General features: G+C 45.7%; 1 protein-coding gene across 5 annotated transcripts in view; it reads left to right on the top strand.

The window, feature by feature from the left end:
* The window catches only part of TRERF1 (transcriptional regulating factor 1), a 204,378-nt gene extending 185,756 nt beyond the window's left edge, over positions 1-18,622 (top strand). For 3 of the 5 annotated variants that reach the window (XM_048219616.2, XM_044387223.3, XM_044387222.3), the window contains 3 exons: positions 3,223-3,423; positions 12,294-12,541; positions 15,673-18,622. In XM_048219616.2, the coding sequence (XP_048075573.1) occupies positions 3,223-3,423; positions 12,294-12,541; positions 15,673-15,997 (774 nt within the window). In that variant the 3' untranslated portion in view covers positions 15,998-18,622. The remainder of the gene's footprint in view (positions 1-3,222; positions 3,424-12,293; positions 12,542-15,672) is intronic. The other 2 variants (XM_026507447.4, XM_026507445.4) reach the window with 1 other exon arrangement.
* The last annotated feature ends 3,956 nt before the right edge of the window (positions 18,623-22,578 follow it).

Below are 22,578 nucleotides of genomic sequence, written 5' to 3'. Positions count from 1 at the left end.
GCAAAAGAAAGGGACCACGGTGGGCTGTGTTAAGGACGTAGGAGGAAAGTACTGATCACACCTCCGTGTCTCCCACCCCTGCTTATGCTTCCACTCACGGCCAGTCTGTGGATCTGGTTGTAAATTCTGCATAATTCGAGAAACTAAGTGAGAAAAGTAGCTGACTTTGGAGGACAGCAGTCAGGACTCCAAGGGCAGAGCTCACCCATGGTCTAAGTTACTACAGCATGGTCCACTGATGGGGGCTTGGGAAACCTCCTGCTGCCCTTCGATATTTACAGGCAGCTGTCTCCAGTGGTTTGGAGGGGCTTAGGATCTCTGCGTTTGGGCTGAAAATCTAAACTGCAAGCAGATGAACACATGTGCCCCTGTGGACATTTGCTGCAGGGCCAGTAAATGAAGAAGGCTCAGTTCAGCTTCTTTACCAGCTACGTGACCTTGGGGAAAGTTGTTCTCAGGCCAATTTCCTCATTTGTTTAAAAAAGAAAAATGTGTACGGGGTTACCGTGCACACCAGAAATTTCGTGTATATGTACGTGTGCACACGTGTGTGTGTGTGTGTGGTGCCTAATTCATAGCAGGCATTCAACATGTTTTCATCCCCATCATCATCATCATTAGTACTGTGACGCTCAGATTTATGTCTCAGGAAATTTGGGCTGTCGAGCATTTGTATTTTAACTTACAAATGTCTCAAAATGTGAATTCCATTTGCATGCCTGAGAAATAAGAATATCATTCTCCTCAAGAAACTCTTACTGCAGACATGCAAGGTTTTAAGCACCATGTTAAATATATCACCACCTCCCCATCCTGTATTTGCCCACCTTCTCCCAATTTTGGAATATTATTCAGTGTTTCATTTCACAATACATCATGAAATGGCCAACTTGTTGATACAAAGTGGTACATGTTAGGATTTTTGTCCTCCTATCTTTGTATCTCTTAGTCACTTCGGTAAGCCATATGGCTTGACGATAAATCATTTTGTGAACATGTATAAATTGCCAGTTGAAATAAAACCCATCTAAATTCCAGAGACGTATATAATCACAGTACAGTATAATTTAATCTGTAAATTTGTGGCTATTATGGAATGTCTCTTTCTAAGAGTTTTTAAACCAAAAAAAAATGGTATTGTGAGAAAATTGTAACTGTAACAAGCACTGTAAAACAGACACTGTGGTCATTAATAGTTCTTGTGTAATCTATCTTAAGTGCCAAGCTATAGACCATGGCCTGCTTAATAAACCAAGATTGAGTCCACAGAGTTCCAGTTCCAGAAAGGAATGGAGTGAATCGTTAGGAGTTTGACATAACATAGTTTTACCTGAAAACCCTTGAGGTTCAAAGATGAGGATTCACACAGGAATCAGACCATTTAAGTAAAATCAACCCGTGTGTTCTGTACTCATAAGAGGCCTACAAGGTCTGTATCATGAATCACTCTGTAAAATGAAGCAGGCCTACATCTGTACTCATCGAAGTCTTTCAGCAAATGTAATCGCTACTAGTTCATCGTAATGAACCCACTGGAAACTGAAGCCATTTCTTAAGTACGCCCTGTCGCTGCATCATCTCAAATATGCACGTATACGGTATTAAATGCGGACAGCAGTGCAACAGTGTGGGAATGTCAGAGGCCCCGTACTGACTGGCATTGTCTTTCTCCCCTGCCCCCAACCCAGACTGGAGATAGAAAGCTTGTGGTTTCTGGATCCCAGGGTACTGCTTTACTCTTTTTTTTTTTTTTTCTAAGATTTTATTTATTTACTCGACAAAGAGACAGCCAGCGAGAGAGGGAACACAAGCAGGGGGAGTGGGAGAGGAAGAAGCAGGCTCATAGCGGAAGAGCCTGATGTGGGGCTCGATCCCATAATGCCGGGATCACGCCCTGAGCCGAAGGCAGGCGCTTAACCGCTGTGCCACCCAGGCGCCCCACTGCTTTACTCTTAGAAATCTTCGTCCTTTTCGGGAATTTTCCCTTCTGGGTTCTATGAATGGTAGGCGCCCCCAGAGTTACATCACTGTCTGGGATAAACCAAACCGGAACGCCTGTGCTTTAAGCAGAGCCTGGCAGACCCAACCGGCCTGTCAGGGCTGGAGGCACCAGGACATGCCTTTTGTTTACTCATCTGTAAAATGGGAGGATGTTTCTGGCTTGTTGGGTGAGACCGCAAACGTGAAAATGCTTTGTAAACTGTGAAGGGCTGTGAAACAGAAGCTGGAATGAGATTGATGTAACATAGAACCTTTCTCAGCCTGAGCCTCAGTCATTCCTCAGCCTGGAGGAGCCAGCATCCCTCCGTGAGGACGGAGGAAGCAGAGTAAGGCAGTTAAACAAGAAGTAGGCTGAGGGCCTCCTGCGTCCCTGCCTTCCATCCCAACCCTCCCACAGCAGGATGCCGGGCTGCTCCAGCGACTCTGGGGAAGGCAGGACTTTCTGCTTTGTTCTCCACCTGGCTGCTGTTCTGAAGTAGGGGGAGGGGGCACAGTAGCAGCGAGGCTACTAATATTTTCCATGTTCTTTTTCATAGAATGCCTCTAGCAGGCATTTCTCCAAGCCCATGATGACAGTCTAAAAAAAAAAAAAAAAAAAGCAGGGTAAGGGGGGTTATCCCTTCCCCTTTTCTCTCCACAAAGTCGTTGTTCACTCTTGGATTCTTTTTTGACAAGAGCAAGCAGGAGCCCATCAGAGCACCATGGGTCCCATGCTTTCTACAGGCCATGGGTCAGACCAGATATGTGGGGCATCTTGCATGGAAATGTATCCTAAGGCCTGGAAACAAATCATTATATGGGCTTTTAGTGTCTCTCCAGAGGGGTTTCCACTGTATCGTTGCTGCTTGAAAACCCTCTCTTGGGGAGACAGAGCTGCTCACAAGTGAGTTTTAATTCGTTTCAAGGTCTGCTGGTCTTGAACAAGGGGGAGAAACTCTACACACAGAAATCTCTCCTCCCTGCCTTAGCATATTTTTATATAAGTGATGAGGGGACCCAGAGTGGGGCAGGGGGACTTCCTCGACCTCAAAGCCTTAAGCGCCCAGTGACTGACCTGGTAGAGTCCATAGCCCTCCCCATAGGGCTCTGTCACAATCCCTTAGGCAGAAAGAATGCCCCCGTGTTCAGCCCCTCTCTCCTCCTCTGGCTGGTGGCTCTGTTTATCACTAAAAGTGCCATTTGGGGATGTCCCCTCTCTTGCTTTTACTGCCTCACCACCAGACGAGTGAAGAAGAAGAGGAGTTAGAGGAGGACGAGGACCCGGAAGAAGATAGGAAATCCGCCAGAGAAGAGGAGAGCGAAGTGCCCAAGTCTCCCGAACCACCGCCAGGCCCCGTGCTGGCTCCCGCGGAGGGGCCACCGCTGCAGGCCCTCGGCCAGCCCTCCGGCTCCTTCATCTGTGAGATGCCCAACTGCGGGGCTGTAAGTGTCGCTGCGTCCTTCGGGGACCTGGGACTAGGAGGGCGATGGGCTGTGCCTGGCTTTAAGGCAATGCATTTTAGAAAGGGTGCAGTTGCAGCAAGGAAAGTTTCACAAAGAGAATGCCACATTGCTGTGTGTTTTTTCCGCTGTCTTTTCGTTTCCTTACTCGTTCAGCCAGCAGATGTTGCTGTGCTGGGCACTCAGGGGCCGCAGAGAAGGTCCCTACCCTCAGGAAGCATGGGATCCAGAGCTCTTCAGAGCCACCATGCATGGTTCTGCAATGAGCCTTGGCCTCCAGAACTTACACCCCGTGTTTCTTGGTGCCCCTCCACCCCTCAGGGCCTTGTGACACTGGGTCCTGCCCTGTAAGCAGGCATTGAAATGCCCTGCAGGGAGCCCACAGAAAAGGCTTGCCCTTTTATAACAACTTGCCCCCCGTTCCTGGCCATCTCACCTGTCTGGAAGGTTTTGCATTTCGTATTCCATCAAGTGTTACTCATTCAAATGTCATTAATTTTTTTTAATGATTTTTTATTATATTATGTTAGTCACCATACTACAGTACATCCCCGGTTTCCGATGTAAGGCTCGATGATTCATTAGTTGTGTATAACACCCAGTGCACCATGCAATACGTGCCCTCCTTACTACCCATCACCAGCCTATCCCATTCCCCCACTCCCCTCCCCTCTGAAGTCCTCAGTTTGTTTCTCATAGTCCATAGTCTCTCATGTTTCATTCCCCCTTCTGATTACCCCCCCTTTCTTTATCCCTTTCTTCTCCTACCGATCATCCTAGTTCTTATGTTCCATAGATGAGAGAAATCATATGATAATTGTCTTTCTCTGCTTGACTTATTTCACTTAGCATTATCTCCTCCAGTGCCGTCCATGTTGTAGCAAATGTTGAGAACTCGTTCTTTCTGATAGCTGAGTAATATTCCATTGTATATATGGACCACAGCTTCTTAATCCAGTCATCTGTTGAAGGGCATCTCGGCTCCTTCCACGATTTAGCTATTGTGGACATTGCTGCTATGAACATTGGGGTGCATATGGCCCTTCTCTTCACTACGTCTGTATCTTTGGGGTAAACACCCAGTAGTGCAATGGCTGGATCATAGGGTAGCTCAATTTTTAACTTTTTAAGGGACCTCCACACGTTTTCCAGAGTGGCTGTACCAACTTGCATTCCCACCAGCAATGTAGGAGGGATCCCCTTTCTCCACATCCTCTCCAACAATTGTTGTCTCTTGTCTTGTCTATTTTTGCCATTCTAACTGGTGTAAGGTGGTATCTCTGTGGTTTTGATTTGAATTTCCTTGATGGCTAATGATTTTGAACATTTTTTCATGTGTCTGTTAGCCATTTGTATGTCTTTGTTGGAAAAGTGTCTGTTCATATCTTCTGCCCATTTTTTGATTTATTTATTTGTTTCTTGTGTATTGAGTTTGAGAAGTTCTTTGTAGATCTTGGATACCAGTCCTTTATCTGTAGTGTCATTTGCAAATATCTTCTCCCATTCCGAGGGCTGCCTCTTAGTTTTTCTGACTGTTTCCTTGGCTGTGCAGAAACTTTTAATCTTGATGAAGTCCCATAAGTTCATTTTATCTTTTGTTTCTCTTGCCTTTGGGGATGTGTCATGAACAAGGTTGTTTTGGCCGATGTCGTAGAGGTTGCTGCCTATGTTCTCCTCTAGAATTTTGATGGATTCCTGTCTCACATCGAGGTCTTTCATCCATTTGGAGTTTATTTTTGTGTATGGTGTGAGATAGTGGTCAAGTTTCATTCTTTTGCATGTAGCTGACCAATTTTCCCAGCACCATTTATTGAAGAGACTGTCTTTTTCCCACCGGATGTTTTTTCCTGCTTTATCAAATATTAGTTGCCCAAAGAGCCGAGGGTCCATTTCTGGGCTCTCAATTCTGTTCCATTGGTCTATGTGTCTGTTTTTGTGCCAGTACCATGCTGTCTTTGTGATCACAGCTTTGTAGTACAGCTCGAAATCCGGCATTGTGATGCCCCCAGCTTTGTTTTTCCTTTTCAACAGTTCCTTGGAGATTCGGGGCCTTTTCTGTTTTCATACAAATTTAAGGACTATTTGTTCCAGTTCTTTGAAAAATGTCCTCAGTATTTTGATCGGGATAGCATTGAAAGTGTAGATTGCTCTGGGTAGCATGGACATTTTAACTATGTTAATTCTTCCGATCCATGAGCATGGAATATCTTTCCATCTTTTTATGTCTTCCTCAATGTCTTTCAAGAGTGATTTATAGTTTCTAGAATATAGGTCCTTTACGTCTCTGGTTAAGTTAATTCCAAGGTAACGTATAGTTTTTGGTGCTATTGTAAATGGGATGGATTCCCTAATTTCTCTTTCTTCAGTCTCGTTATTCGTGTATAGAAATGCAACTGATTTCTGAGCATTGATTTTGTATCCCGCCACGTTACTGAATTGCTCTATAACTTCTAATAGTTTGGGAGTGGCTTCTTTTGGGTTTTCCATATAGAGTATCATGTCATCTGCGAAGAGAGACATTTTGACTTCTTCTTTGCCGATTTGAATACCTTTGATCCCTTTTTGTCATCTGATTGCTGTTGCAAGGACTTCTAGTACTATGTTGAATAATAGTGGCGAGAGTGGGCATCCTTGTCGAGTTCCTGATCTTAAGGGAAAGGCTTCCAGCTTTTCCCCATTGAGAATAATATTTGCAGTAGGCTTTTCATAGATGGCTTTTATGAGATTGAGAAATGTACCTTCTATTCCTGAAGGGTTTTAACCAGGAAAGGATGCTGTATTTTGTCAAATGCTTTTTCGGCATCGATTGAGAGGATCATATGGTTCCTGAGTCTTTTCTTGTTGATATGATGTATCACGCTGATCGATTTGCAAATGTTGAACCACGCTTGCATCCCAGGTATGAATCCCACTTGATCGTGATGGATAATCCTTTTAATGTACTGTTGGATTCTATTAGCAAGTATCTTGTTGAGGATTTTGGCGTCCATATTCATTAGGGAGATCGGTCTGTAATTCTCCTTTTTGAGGGGGTCTTTGCCTGGTTTGGGGATCAAGGTAATATTGGCCTCATAGAATGAGTTTGGTAGCTTTCCTTCTGTTTCTATTTTTTGAAATAGCTTTAGGAGAATAGGTATTATTTCTTCTTTGAATGTTTGGTAGAATTCCCCAGGAAAACCGTCCGGGCCTGGAGTTTTGTTATTTGGAAGGTTGTTTATCACTGACTCAATTTCTTCATAATTAATTGGCCTGTTTAAGAAATCAATTTCTTCCTGTTTCAATCTTGGCAGTTTATAGGTTTCCAGCAAGGATTCCATCTCTTTCAGATTGCTTAGTTTATTGGCATATAGCTGTTGATAAAAATTTCTAATAATCCTTCCAGTTTCAATGGTGTTCGTCGTGACCTCTCCTTTTTCATTCATAATTTTAATAATCTGGGTCCTTTCTCTTTTCTTTTGGATAAGTGTTGCCAGTGGTCTGTCAATTTTATTGATTCTGTCAAAGAACCAGCTTCTAGTCCTGTTGATCTGCTCTACTGTACTTCTGGTTTCTGCTTGATTGATTTCAGCTCTAATTTTGGTCAACTGCTTCCTCGTGCGTGGATTAGGCCTGTCCCTCTGTTGCTGTTCCAGCTTCTTGAGGTGAGAATATAAAAACTGCATTTTAGATTTTTATATTCTTTTGAGTGAGGCTTGGATGGCTATGTATTTCCCCCTTACGACTGCCTTTGCAGTATCCCATAGGTTTTGGACTGTTGTATTTTCATTCTCATTGGTCTCCATAAATTGTTTAATTTGATTTTTGATTTCCTGGTTTATCGAGTCATTCCTGAGCAGGATGGTTCTTAGTCTCCAAGTGTTTGAGTTTCTTCCAAATTTTTCCTTGTGGTTGAGTTCCAATTTCAGAGCGTTGTGGTCTGAGAATATGCAGGGGATAATTTCAATCTTTTGGTATTGGTTGAGACCTGTTTTGTGTCCCAGAACATGGTCTGTTCTTGAGAATGTTCCATGGGCATTAGAATAGAATGAGTATTCTTTGGTTCTGGGGTGTAGTGTTCTGTATATATCTATGAGGTCCAACTCGTCGAGTATGGCATTCAAAGCCTTTGATTCTTTGCTTAGTTTTTGCCAGGGTGTTCTGTCTATTTCTGATAGTGGAGTGTTGAGGTCCCCTACTATTAATGTATTTTTATTTATATGTCTCTTTATTCTGGTTAAGAGTTGGCTTGTGTATCTTGCTGCTCCCCTGTTGGGGGCATATATATTTATAATTGTCATATCCACTTGTTGAATACTTCCTTTAAGAATAATATAGTGCCCTTCTGCATCTCTAACTATAGTCTGTAGTTTAAAATCCAATTTATCTGATATGAGAATTGCTACCCCAGCTTTCTTTTGAGGTCCATTTGTGTGAAAGATGGTACTCCATCCCCTTACTCTCAGTCTGAATGCATCTTTGGGTTTGAAATGAGTCTCTTGTAGACAGCAAATGGATGGGTCATTTCTTTTTATCCAATCTGCAACCCTGTGGCGTTTATGGGAGCATTTAAGCCATTCACATTAAGACTGAGTACTGAGAGAGATGATTTTAATGATGCCATGTTGCCAGTAAAGTCTTTGTATTGGCTGTGACTTTCTGTTCTGTATCACTCTTGGGGCCTTTTTACTTTTATAGAACCCCCCGTAATATCTCCTGTAGGGCTGGTTTCGTGGTTACGAAATTGGTTAGTGACTGGCGATTCTGAAATGTCTTTATTTCTCCATCAATTCTGAATGACAGCCTTTCTGGATAAAGGATCCTTGGCTGCATGTTTTTCTCTGAAAGAGCTTTAAAAATGCTCCCCCAACCCTTTCTCTCATTCCAGGTCTGTGTAGACAGGTCTGACGTAATTCTGATGCCTTTGCCTTGGTACGTGAGAGATTTCTTTGCCCTGGCCGCTTTCAATACTGTATCCTTGGATCTAATATTTGTGAAATGCACTATGACGTGACGTGGCGTAGGTTTGTCGTGGTTGAGCTTGGGAGGGGTCCTCTCTGCCTTTTGGACACGAATGTTTGTTTCCCTCGCTAGATTAGGGAAGTTTTCAGCTACAATTTGTTCAAATATCTCTTCTAGACCTCTGTTTTTCTCCACCCCCTCAGGGATGCCGATGATTCTAACATTGGATCGTTTCATTGAGTCAGTAATCTCCCGTAACCTACATTCATGGCCTTGGATTTTTTTAAGAGCAGCTTCTATTTTGGTTTTTTCCTCTATTAACCCATCCTCCAATTCACTAACCCGTTCCTCTGCTCCTGTGACCCTGGCCGTCAGAGCCTCTAGTTTTGCCTGCATTTGGCTCATAGAATTTTTAATTTCTGTCAGATTCGCTCTCATTTCTGTCCTTAGGGATTCTATATTCTCAGTAACCTTTTCGTTAATAGTTTTTTCAATTCTACTCATCATTTTGACCATTGTTACTCTGAATTCCATTTCTGATAATTTGGTTACATCCATATCCATTATTTCTGTGGCAGAGGCCACAGACTCACTGTCTTTTCTTTGTTGGGGCGGGGGCTTCTCCTTCTTGTCATTCTGATGAGGAGAGGTTGCGGGGTTGTCCAGAGCCCAAATTATTGACTGGGTCCCAGGCCGTGCCCCTTGTTTTATAGGGATCTTAGGGATGTGGGCTTCTTCTTTAAAGATTTTATTTATTTATTTATGTGGCAGCCAACCAGCGAGAGAGGGAATAGCAGCAGGGGAGTGGGAGAGGAAGAAGCAGGCTCCCAGCAGAGGAGCCCGATGAGGGACTCCTTTCCAGAACGCCGGGATCATGCCCTAAGCTGGAGACAGGCGCTCAATGACTGCGCCACCCAGGCGCCTCGGGTTGTGGGCTTCTTGATTTTTCAGCCTGCCTTCTGGGGGAGGGGCCTGCTGCCCCGATACTCAGGCAGCCCTGTTTGGGTAGAGTCTCCGTGTCCCCTGCGAGGGGGGATGGCGATGGGCACTCCCTGAGCCGGTATTTCCAGGCTTTTGTTCTCTGGCGGCTTTCCCTGGCGGTTTGCTGTGCCTCTTCTGAGAGTCAGAGCAGCAGCGGCCTAATCTCAGCCTCTGTCACAGAACAGAAGGATTGAGGCCCGTTCTCTACTAATGTTCTGGCCACTTTAACTCTGTTACTGTTGGTGCTGCTCAACCCCGCAGCGTCCCGGGATGTGCGCCCCACACCCGGCGTCCCAGCCCTCACTTCCAGGGCCGGCGCGTCTCTGTCCTTTGTGTTTCTAACGCCGCCAGCCGCCAGCCGCCCCGCGCGCGCTCCCGGATCTCCCGGTCTCAGTCTGGATCCAGTGAGCGCACCGGGATTCCGGGGTTCCGCGAGATGCCTGGTGGCGCGCGCACCCGGCTCACGGTCTCAGTCTGCTGTTTTGCGGGTGCCGACCTCGAGCCCGCCCGCTCTCCCGTGCAAGTGGCTACCGCTTCCCGGCGCCCGAACGCGGCGGCTCCCTCCCCCTTCCGTTTATCTTCCGATATCTGTGCGAGGTTTCACGGCTCCCTGCTTCGTACCTCAATACTCAGCGCTGGAGGTGTTCATTTGTAGAGATCCAGATGCGTCTTCCTGCGTCTCAGGCTGGTTCCGTGGTTGTTTAGGCTGGTCTGGTACCTATCCAGCTCGACTCGGGGGACCGGCTGAAAAAGGGGTCCCCTACTCCTCTGCCATCTTAATTCTCTCAAGTGTCATTAATTTGAAATTTGAGAAAGTCATTACAAAGATGTAGCCAAAGTTTATCCTTGTATTCTTTGGGGAGAACCAAAAAAATATTTTTACTAAGCAAATTAATCATGTGAACAAGCTGAAAGGGAGTCTGTATAATTATTTGACCCAGGACTTTTCAAGTACGTTGGAAATGTTATTCAGCTAAAATAAAACAGATGCACCGTTTGATCATTCTTAGCACTAAGGAAGGCCTTACGAACCTATACTGATTGGTCTAAGGCTCCCAGTGGATTTTAAAGGGTATATTTTTTTTAAGCTGTTAACTTAAGACTTTCAGACCCCCACCCGTCCCCCTCTAGTCTGAATTGTTGAACTTTTCCCATTAGATTTCTTAAAGCCAGGCACACCTGTACAGGTGAGTTCTACAGGTATTACTCAAAAAATGAGAATGTTACTCCCTTACAAGAAACCCTGTTTTCTCCAAGCTGGTGTTTATCTTTGCTTGTATATTATACAGGACAATACTGTCTTCTAGAATGCTGCTGGATGAATCTGTCACTTAGATGGAAAAGGCAATAGTCTTTAAAATATTTAGATACCAAAGCAAAAATTCACTTCATTTTACATTTGAGAAAGAAAATGAAAAAGTAAGGAAAAAAGATATATACATTTTGCATTAGCTTCGAAGAGAACATAAGAAATTGCTAGCTTGTTTCTCTCTTTGATATTTAATGACCTGGAAGCATCACCGAGTCATTTCCATTTTGTGTAGAGCTCTTCCTCTCAGGGATGGTTAAGATGTAACTTTAAATGACAGCATTTCTGGGTGAATTTGTTTAGAAATTCCCTGTTTCATCAACTCATAGTTGTGTACGGTAGCTTCTTGACTGAGTGGGAAGTCATCTTTCACTTTTCCCCATCAGAAATGCTCGGCAAGCTGGATATTTTTTTAATGATTTTTAAAATTCACAGGGAAAAAGCATGTTGGTCTTATTCCTTGCCTGAGCCTATGGAGGTTTTGGTTGCTCAATCAGCCATAGCTTTATTTTTTCCCCAGGAAGGCCGTAAACAGAACTCAGGAATTTCACCCAGAGCAAACCACCTACGGCTCCGTGGGTATGCCTGTTGGCTGATGTGTTTAACAAGCTGGAAGTTGGGGGTCTTCAAATTCAGGGGAGTGGATTGTATCTCTTTACAGTAGCGGTGCTCAACTGGGAATGGTTTTGTTCCCCAAGAACATGTGGCAATGTCCGGAGATATTTCTGTCACATTTGGAGAGGCGCTGTTGGTCTCTCCTGGGAAGAGGCCAGGGGCGCTGCTAAACGTCCTACTTCACACGGCCCCCCCTCCACCAAAAACTATCCAGCCCCAAATGTCAGTCGTACTGAGGTCAGGAGGGCCTGCTTTATGGCAAGTTTCTAAAGACTGTCCAGGTCCTGCCCCTTTTTATCGTCCCACAGGAAAATTCGGGAGTCTGAAACATTGCTTCGACAGTTGGCCACTGATTGAGGCTTGGATATAATAAACAGAATTTATCAGTGTCTTTCCAACTGTGTTTCTTGGGGTGCTAGGGCTTTCCATGGTGCAGAGACAGAGCTGAGCAAATAGGCTCCCTTCGGGGGTGCTGGCTCTATTGCAGCCAAAGCACCTCTGCTTTTCACTTGGAGCTTTTGAGCAAGACCTGGTTTGTTTTGTTTTGTTCTGTTTTTCTTAAAGTAAGAGAAAGAAAGGAAAGGGAAGGAGGAAAGAAAAGGGGGGAGGGCAGGGGAGGGGAGGCCATTTTCAACTTAAAAAAAAGAGTTTGAGAGCTGGTCAACTCCGTCACCTTACAGATGGGGGAAAAATCAAGTGTGCAGCGGGGAAATGGCCCAGCGGCCCTCCCTGTGAGACAGGGATGCTGGATCTCGCCCCCCAGCCCCCCGACTGCTAGACAGGAGCTTTGTCCTTCAGACTGTGCCACAGTGTTTCTTGTCCTCCAGGTGTAACAACAATGTGGTTTTTTACGGGCATGGTGTTTGTGGTGGTAGTATTTGACCTTGACCTTTTCATGCCTGTGTCCAAAGTTTGCTTACGTAAAACCCCCGCGCCCCGTCATTAGACACTGTTTCAAGTATCATGTGTTTCACCATTGAGTAACTAATAACCCTAATTTCCTTTTCAGGACTGTAGATGTCATGTCACTCCCTTTCTTCCCCAGGTGTTCAGCTCCCGACAGGCACTGAACGGCCACGCTCGCATCCACGGTGGCACCAACCAGGTGACCAAAGCCCGGGGGGCCGTCCCTTCCGGGAAGCAGAAGCCGGGCAGCGCCCAGAGTGGGTACTGCTCGGTGAAGAGCTCCCCCTCTCACAGCACCACCAGCGGCGAGACAGACCCCACTACCATCTTCCCCTGCAAGGAGTGTGGCAAGTACGTGCAATTGGACCAGGGACCGAATCTGAGTTTGTGATGAATAATTGCTCTGTGGAGACCGGGCCAAGATGGTCTGAGGTTTCTTCAGCTAGAAAAAAGAACCCAGTGTTTCCAGATACTCCCTCATATCATCCTTGCAGTCTGCACGGAGCCTCAGGGTGGGTGGACCTCGTCTCTGACTCAGAATATGGTCATTCTGATATCCTCATGCCTAATAAGGACAGACGACTTCAGGGCAAACCTCTAGTAACAAAAACTTCACTCCTTTTTAAGAAATGATGGGTAGGACTCTGTTCCCACTCCATCCCTTCACACCCAAACCATGTTCACAAGTGTTGCTCTCCTTGCATTCCCGCTGAGTGATTTGAGACTGGCTCTGAAACACCTAGCAGGAACTATCCTCCCACTGCTGGCCCCGTCCTGCGTCTGGGGCAGACATCACTAACCGATTGCTACACCCTTCGCTGTCATCTTAAGACAGGACCTCAGATCTTTTGCACGTGAATGCATCAAGCAGGCACAACCAATGGTTGGGGTTGACTCAGGAGATAAAGCCTATTTGTCATGCCTGTCGTTTTAAGTCTAATTTAAGACAACTAAGGAAAACTGACAGTAGGCAGTGATAGTAGCATCCAGCACTTGCTGAGCACGTGTTTTGTGACATGCTCTATGCACGAGCGCTCAGACACCTCACACAGAAACTCCATGTGATGCAGAGGTGGTTTTTATCCTGGTCATACAAATAAAGACTGAAAGTTAGGTAAAATGACTGGCCTCAGGTCACACCCTCGATGGGAGCGGAGCTGAGATTTGGACCTATCTCTGTTGAAGGCCAGAGCCCGGGCTCCTGACCACTGCTCCATCCTGTTGGTCTGCTTATCTGAGGTGGAAAGTATCAGTGACGGTTCCCTCCCACGGCGTCCAGGGCAGAACCCCACTTCTCAGCGAGTCCGCCTGACCTGGAGGGGTTGCCGGGAGTGACTTCCTTTAGCACCCTTCGTTGTGTGACTGAGGCCAGCCGGGACCTCGCTGGTAATACTCGTGAGGCTATTCCCGACAACTTGCTAGCCCCTGCCATTTCTCAGGTGCTGTTTGCCTGGCACGGTTTTAAAGGACCTGCACAGGTATTGATTAATGGAATCTTGAGCGCGATAGGGTAGGCATTTTCAGTAGCTGTTTTTGACAAGCCGAGAAATTGAGGCACAGAAAGGGTGAGGTGTTTGTCACAGCGCACATCTGAGTCGGGATTCAGGCCGTGCAGCCGGACCCAGGCCGGCTCTCTCAGCCTCTGAGTAAACCTGACTCCGTCTGGCGGCGCTGGACGCGCCACGGTGAGGGGGAATTAGCGGCATCTTCTCTCCGTGAGGCACAGAGATGGGGGAGATGGCTCTAGTGTGGCTGCCCCGCGTTCTCATACCCTGCGGAGCCGGGACAAGGTATCCCCTGCATCCTACCATGGGGAGGTGAGCCCCCCAGATGGATCATTAGGCTTCCTGACTTGACGAAAGGAACCGTCTCCAGGCTGATGCTCTTTATCTCCCACCTGTCCCCTGAGGGGAGCCAACACACACTCGTGGGCTCCACACAGGCTGCAACTCCTTATTCCACCAGGTGGAGACAAAGGACATTTTCAGACCAGAATTAGCATCTTGTGCTTTCTGGCTCTCTCTCTCAGTGACATCCATTAAGTGTTTTTCTTGTCTTGTTTTTATGTTGCTTGGGACCTTTTAATACCATAACTCCAGTTACGATTTTGTGGAGAATAGAAATATTTTCTCTGGTTTTCCGGAGTAGGAATAACAGGCAAATGTTTGCCGAGCGCCTGTTTTAGCTGCTGAAATTATGTTCATTACATGAAACGGTTTCAATATGTGCAATTGTGATTCATCAAGTCCGCTTGTCTTCGAAATCAGAGGGTTTTTTTTCCATTTCCCTTCATGAGCTCACGAATGAATGCGGGGTGTTCGTGCCACCCCCTCTCCCAAAAGAGGCAGCCTCACATCTGGGCAAACGGTTTCTGGAAAAGGTTCAGGGAGAAATATTTCAGGCTTTGCAGGCCGTACGGTCTGTGTCACGGCTCTTCAGCTGTATGTTTGCGGGCGGAGCAGCTGTAGACGGGCCATACACAAATAGACTTGGCCGTGTTCCTGTAAAACTTCATTTAGAAAAAGTCAGCGGGCTGGATTTGGTCCACTGACCATCGTTTGTGGGCCCCTTGTCTCGGAGTTTCTCAACCACAGCAGTGACATTTGGGTCTGATAAGTCCTTGTTTGGGGAAAAAGGGGCCGCCCTCCGCACTATACGATACGTAGCCATGCCCCTGGCCTCTGCTCACTGGACTCGAGAAATACCATCCTCCCCTCGAGTTGTGACAGTCAGAAATGTCTCCAGACGTCACCAGTGCCCCTGGGGAGGCAAAATTACCCACAACTGAGAGCTACTATTTCCTTCTAAACCTAAAAGGTAGAAATTATGATAGTATAATGGCCAACGAGAAGGGGTCTTAGGCGAAAAGGAGTGGTGGGTGCAGCTCAGAAGGCAAGTACAATAAAGATGGAATGGGGGGCATTGGATTTGGCCACAGAGAGTGACTGGTGACCTTGAGAAGAAGGTTGGAGCTGCAGTGGAGGGTACAAGAGTCCAGCTGGAGAGGGTGGAGGAAAGAGGAATATACCAAGTGTGAAGGACCAGGCAGAGCCTTCAAGAAATTTGCCTGTGGAAGAGCAGGGAGAGAAGCAAATGCCGGTGATGGGTTTTATTATGGGAACTGTCAGAGCCCAGCAGCATGATTGAGGGATTCTCGGGTTGTGATGAGGAGAGACGGGGAAGCTAACGGAGGAGAAAGACACGTGCTGCGGACCACGGGTGGACGGGAAGACCTTTGAGAATCCATCCTCCATTGTCACGGGGAGGAAGCCTGACACTGTCCCCACCCGCTTTCCCTGGTAAAGCTTGGAGAGGAGAGGCCACAAGTCACAGGGCAGGAGGTCCTAGGGGACCCGGGGACTCTTGTCAAAGCCCCCCAAACCAGATGTTAGACCACACAGCCCCTATTCCCTTCAGGACGCCCAGATTTCCGAGAACTCCCATCTCCCACCTTTCACGTGCTGCTTTTGCTTCATTTTTAGAGTCTTCTTCAAGATCAAGAGCCGAAATGCACACATGAAAACACACAGGCAGCAGGAGGAACAGCAGAGACAAAAGGCTCAGAAGGCGGCTTTTGCCGCCGAGATGGCCGCCACCATCGAGAGGACTACGGGGCCTGCGGGGACGCCGGGGCTGCTGCCCCTGGACCAGCTGAGCCTCATCAAACCCATGAAGGACGTGGACATCCTCGATGGCGACGTTGTCCAGCAGCTGGGAGGCGTCATGGAAGAGGCCGAGGTCGTGGACACGGATCTCCTCTTGGATGACCAAGATTCGGTTTTGCTTCAGGGTGACGCGGAACTGTAAGGCTCCCGCTTGTCACGCAGAGACAGCCAACACCCACGGCCAACGTCTTCGTTAATCAGGAAACCGGGACTCCCTGCTCGTTTTGTAACCATTTTAAACTACCTGTTTAAAAAAGTGGTCGTTTCATTCAGGTTTAGAGAAAAAAAAAATTTTTTTTTTCAGTTTCTTTCCTTTTATTTAAAAAAATCAATGTTTCTGTGGGAGGTTGGAGGGAATAAATAATTGGCACAACTCTATTTAAGAGGTGTTTCATCTGGGCTACATTCCCACGAACTCATTCCTGGCAGGGAATAAACCTGACCTTCAATGTTCTTTTGCTTTCAGATGTCCACCATCCTCGCTGCCTTTGACCCCAAAGCTTGCCGTGAGCGTGTGGGTGTGTATGCGTGTGTGAAGCAGGCTACCCTCGTCGTGTTGGGGCCTTGGGCCACCCTTCCCCACTAAGAGTTATTTTTGTTCTGTTCTGACCTCATTCTGTAGTTTGCAGTGAACTTGGAGTCTCTGCCAGAAGATTCTGTGCTAAGGGATAGCTTTCCAGTGAGCAAAGCAAGCCCTTGTGTTACACGGCTTTCCCCTAGCACGTACACCATTTGGAAAGTTGACCAAATGTGAAAATGAGTTTTCTCCCTGTCTCACCTCTCACCGTTGGCCTGTTTCCAGGCGTACTGTACGATTTCAGGCTTTCACTCCAAGGCCACGCTTTACTGAGGACCTGGTTCCTAGCGCAAGTGCTTCCTCTTCCGTGCTCCCCTGGGGAACTAGGTGGCTCCAATTCGTGGGTTGGCAGAGCCATGTCTCGGCGTGAGCCGTCTAGAGGAAAATAACCCCAACTCTGGGGTTGCCGGGGCTGTTTAGGGAGAGTGGTTGAGGGGCACACATTCCAGAACACCGAGAAGTGTTCTTTTGCCCAAAAACTAGACTGGAAGAGCCCATTGTTTTTTGCAACACTGTTAATGGTCCATGGAGTTCTGGAATTACTTTGTGTCACTTGGAATGACTGTGAAACCTCATTCACGGGGATTTTGCTGTCATTCACCTTTGCTGGACTGTTTCCTAACCAATTTAATAGCAAATACAAGTGAAATAGCATTAAAGGCCAATAATAGTGGTTTCAGATACCACTTCAGCTACCAATATTTGCATTCAAACAAGGAATGTATTCATTCAAGTCATTTACCAAAGCGCTTCTAGAATTCTTCAAGCTACAGAACTCTGCTCTGCTTCCTCCTGTCCCTGTAGCAGGGTTGCTGTTTGTACTTGAAGGTAATAAGCCTGTAATCCTTCAAAAATGGCATTTAGCTCAGGCTTTTGAGCCGAGTCAGACTGTCCCCTCCCCCGTTAGGGCAAATGAGTGTCTTCAGACTGGGACGCAGCCCAGCAGAGAGGACTGCCCCTGGCGGCTTCCCCTTGAGCATTAATGCTGCCTGACTTTTGGAAGGAGGGCTTTCAGGCCTTGCCCCACCCCAGGAAGGCTGGTTCCCCCAGCTTGTGTAGGTGGGTGCCATCGTGCCAGGCTACTTTGCTGGTACATTAATTAATAGCTTGACATTAGAATGTCAGCCGAAGCATGAGGACAGGATGTGAGCATCTTTTAAGTTTGACTCTGGCAGAAGCATTTTAGCACGCACTCGTGGCCCACCGTGGCCCCGCATAGGCAGTGTTCTCTGAATCTCAGGAAAGCCATGGACAGAAGATAAATATAAAGGTTCTTTTCGTTTCGGGGAGGAAAAAAAAAAGTCTTGGAGGTTTCATTCACCCTTCCCTATAGGCCAAAAGAAAGGTTTTATTTGCTGTCATTTGAGACAGGTTATACTCTCGTGTTTTCGAGTTAGAACTGCTTAGACAGTGTGCAGCAACTTTGTGGCAGAATTGTTCCAGAACCATCCCGTAAGATCAGCCGATTGCGTCTTGTCCCGGTGACTGCTTCCCTCTGCGTGCGCCGGCTTCTGAGCGTGATTCTGGAATGGGTCTGCTCTCGGGTCTATGAAGCCTTCTCTATCAGAGAAGCAAACACCCAGAAACATGTTTATAAAGCAAATGTACTTGCTGTGTTTGGAGACTTGCCCAGCCGTTCCAGTTTTAAACATTAAAAATAAACGGAGTTGCCAAGGCAAAAATGTAATGCACAATTTAATTTTGATTTTTCATGCAGTATAACGTAAGCATCTTTGACTTGAAATAACCAAAGAACTCCTCCTTAACGAGACAGTTCAAATTCCTGGAGTAGTATCTCTTGACAACATCAACTTAGAAAATTGACTTCATGGTAAAATATTGCACTTACATTTCTTCTGAGATGATTCCGCCTGCATGTACGTGTGGTGTCCTGGCTTCCCTCACCCTCCCCACCCCAAAGAACTTCTCTTCCTAAAGATTAATGTCTTCAACACCGTTACTGTTTACTATCAGATGGTTTTTCATTAGTGAATTTAGACCTCTTTGAGAAAGCTTGTATATAAAAAGTTAACAGATATATTTTATGGAAAAACCCATCTTATTTTCAAATATATTTAACTGCTGTTATATTTTATTAGAGGAAGGTTGTAAATATTTTCTAGGAGTTCTATTGTAAAGAAAAGTATTTTTGAAAAAAATTAATGTAATAAAAACGAAAACATTTTTAAATAGTGTTGTGATTGCTTCCTGTTCTGACTTCGTTATGTTCTGTTCTCAGCAAATGACTTGCATGCGTTCCCATTTCAGGATGTAATTTATTCAGGTTTGCACTATTATAAGTTGACATCAGAATATTTAGTGTACTTAACTGTATGTTCCCCGGAATGCAGGTCCCTTGGCCCGTATCCAGAGCACTATGTATTAGCATCTTCACCATTTTTTCTTTTGTAACGTGTGTATTTTTAATAAGGATTTTATGTAACATTTTGGCAAAAAGAGGACAGTATTTTCTAGTGAATTTTATAATACATTTTGCTAAAAATGTTTCTTCCTAGGTCAGTTTTTGTTAAGGTGAACCAAAAGTCTTATTTTACCAGGGGTTTAAAAAAAAAGTTTGAAGCTTGAAAGCAAAGTTATATTTAAACATCATATGTGACAAATAAAGATGTTTTATAGACTTGTCCTAAAAAGGTGCATTCCTTCAAAACAACACTGAGGCATTCTAGCTTGATTTTCCCCCTGAGTGAAAAGCATTTTTTTAAGTTCTCACAATCCTTTTTTCAGAAGGAGAGCCAGAAGAATTTTACTTAAAAGATTCCGGGCATTAGCCTTCTCGGACATTTATTACAGTTCCTACAGATAGGCGTTCATCAAACAGAGATGTAAGCAAATAGACACTGTCCTGTTTATTTGTGAAAACCTGATTCGATACCGCATCAGCTGCTCTGAAAATAAAATGTTATCTTTTTGAGTTTCATTTGGCTTAAACATTCCTTCTTTCTAGCCACTGAAGTGACTTCTCAATGCTGGATAAATGCTAACTTACCTGTTAGTTGGTTTCTTAGACCAGTTTAGAGGTCTGCCGATGAGATTGAATGGCTCACTAAAGCACCCCCTACACACATCCTGGAGGCCAGGACATAACATTTCTGCTGCAAAGATAGGATGAGCCCCTTGGTGGGTTGGTGGTCTCTACACCATACTGCCCAGAGCGCAGCTTGGAGGGGGCTCAGTATCACACACTCGCCACAAAGTCCCGTCCACCCTGGTGTATATGCATTGCTAGTCCCGATTTCCAAATTCCAGAGCGTGTTTACTTTTTAACGATTAAAAACAAACTCGGGGTGCCACCCAGGAGCCCCAATAAATAAATCTTGAAAGAAAAACTTCAGGAGAAATTGAAAGTTCTGGGTTTTCTACACAATTTAAGTGGGGCATACCTGTTCAAGACCTTGATCTAGGTTCTTTGGCGGGGGGGGGGGGATTTTACTTTAATATTTTGCTGTCAGTTTTAGACAGTTCTGTATAAATAAAATAGCTATCCCTCTAGAAGCAGTGTGTATGTAGCTGTGTTGTAAATCTAAATTCGGCTTCCGGAGGTTCACATGTCCAATCCAAAGACGTTTTCCTACGTTTATATTTATTCATTCAGTACTCGTGAGCCCCATGTAGAAGATACTATTCCACACTGTATTATCCATAGGGAAGAGGGTATATAAAGACCCAACACTCCTTCCTGTCAATTAGTACTTAGAAAGAACCTACAGGGGCCTGGGACTTGATCTAATTTCACCATTGGGAAGAGCAAAGGTCATGTTTTATTAATAACCTGAACCCCCTTACCACCACTGCCTCCCCCAGCAATATCAGGTGCTCGGCAACGATTTGTTAAATTGATTAATTATAAATAATACTACTAGAAATAAATCGATTAACTTCCTCTACTCTTCCAGGTATGCTTATCCATTTGTGTGTGCGCGTGTGTGTGTAAATAAAGCCTCTTGGAGTTCACAGACCCCCAGTCTACCTTCCTCAGTCACGGCCAGCCAGCTGAGGTGTGCCCTGGGAATGAGCACGAGTTTTAATGTTGACACAAGCAAAACACAACTAAGAAGACATGTTAAGAAGTTGAATAAGATGTTCCTAAGTGCACCGTAGATGATCTCTGGATCACAGACATCCCTGCATAAAAGAACCAAAGTACTGATTATTTCCTTTACATAAGAGAGAGGATCCTTCCCACCCCACCCCCTGCCCCAAGGTAAGCGTTTAATGCTTCCGTTTGAGTTGAGAAGGCCAGAACAGCTTTACATGCTTGCTTTGCATCGCAGCACACATACCCTTACCACACTGATGCCTGCTTTGGGCTGTTTTAGGTCATTACTTCCTCTGCCTGTGTGACTTTATATTTAGCAGAAATCGGCATTTTTAAAAATCCCTTCATTGAGCTATGAATGACATATAAAAAGCTGTACGCGTTTAACGTATACAACTTGGTGAGTTGTATCTTTAGAGATAAGTATATACCTGTGAAACCATCACAATCAAGGGAAAAGGGCTGACTTTTAAAAAACAGAACAACTGGTGCAATCAAAGTATAAGTTAGAAGCATATGACTCACAGACTTTTATCCTTCCTGAATATAAAGCAAGGTGTACTGGCATCAACTGCCTAGAATCATTTGGCCTCCTACTCATCTTACAGTAAGTCAGATGTTTGAAAGTTTAGGTAGTAGGGAAGAGGCCCATAATGGCGGGGTCAGGCTGCAGAACGCTGTCCTTGCCTACACACCATGGCAAAGAACCCCGTCTACGGCCCCACTGCTGTCAAGACCTGGTTTTGCCCCTTACAATGACTCTCCCCTTGGCCCCCAGTTAACTGGACCTGGTCTGGCACCTGATCCCACACTATTAGGCCCATAGTCTGCTTGGTGATATACAATATATCTTGACCAGGAAAATGTGAGGACCAAATCAAATCTCCATATTTGAGGGTATGCAGGGGGAAACTCAGTGAGCCAGAGGCAACCAGCAATGGCCACGCGCAAGGCAGAGTTCTGGGGGAGCAGAGGCTATTTGTAAGCAGGGAAAGCTCACCATTAGAGAGACCCTGTGTGGCCTCAAAACTGGAGAAGGTATCCAGTCCCTAAGGCTGCTTTGAACCCACTTTTCCAGTTCTAGGAGTAGTTCAGGCCATGTGTCTTTAAAAATGAAAATAAGCCCTTCCCTCTTGCAGGGAGCTGGGGGAGTGGGAATCTCTATTCCTTGAATCCACAGGGACTTAAATTGAACTGGAACTCATCACAGAGTAACCCACTGCAGAGGAGGAAGGGTACTGAGCTAGGATTTTGAAGATGGTTATTGGTTCAGCTGTAACTAATTCATAGGACTTTGAGTGAGTCATTTCAACTCTGAGCCTCAGTGTCCTCACCTATAAAATTAGGATAAAATTTTTGTCTTCCTGTGAGGATCAAATTAGGTGAATGTCACCATCATTGTGGATGCAGAACAGTCACCCAGAAGAGACTACTCAAAGCGGGCAGGAGGCAGGCTGAAAAGCAGTCATGCAAACTTGGGGAGCAACAACAGAGTTGGAGAGCTACTGGAGAACCCCACTGGCTGGAAAAGACCAGCCAATTTTGAATGCCACAATTCAGAGAGGGAGCCTAGCTCTGAAAAGGGCACTGGGGAGCCTGCCAACGTCGGACGCAGTCCCGGACAGTAGAGGTGCAGTTGTAAGGTGCGGCGTTTACACACACTCTGGCGTAGAAACAGACTGCGCGTCTCTGCCACACCTCCACACGGACAGAGTTCCAGTGAGAAGAGGCTAGTCCGAGGAGCCCCCAAGCTGGTTTCTGTTCCTATTCTCATCAATTTGTGTGATGTTGGGAAAATCATGCTACTTCTTCCTTGGTTCTCTTCCCTACAAAGTAGGGTAAGTGATACCCACTTGGTGGGGGGATATATTTGCATAGTACTTTAGTTAGATGGCACAAAATGTTCTCATAAACTTGATCTTTTTATTTTTAACCTGTTCAACAATCTTGCAAGGCAGGTGAGATAGAAGCAATTTTTTTAAAGACTGATTGATTGGGAGGGGGGGCAGTGGCAGAGGGAGAGAGAATCTCCAGCTGACTCCTGGCCAAGTGCAGAGCCCAATGCAGGGCTTGACCCCATGAACCCTAG

Source organism: Ursus arctos, unplaced genomic scaffold, assembly GCF_023065955.2.
Source record: "Ursus arctos isolate Adak ecotype North America unplaced genomic scaffold, UrsArc2.0 scaffold_29, whole genome shotgun sequence".
Classification (NCBI taxonomy): domain Eukaryota; kingdom Metazoa; phylum Chordata; class Mammalia; order Carnivora; family Ursidae; genus Ursus; species Ursus arctos.
The sequence above is the reverse complement of the archived record's forward strand: the minus strand, read 5'-3'. Positions and strand labels throughout refer to the sequence as shown.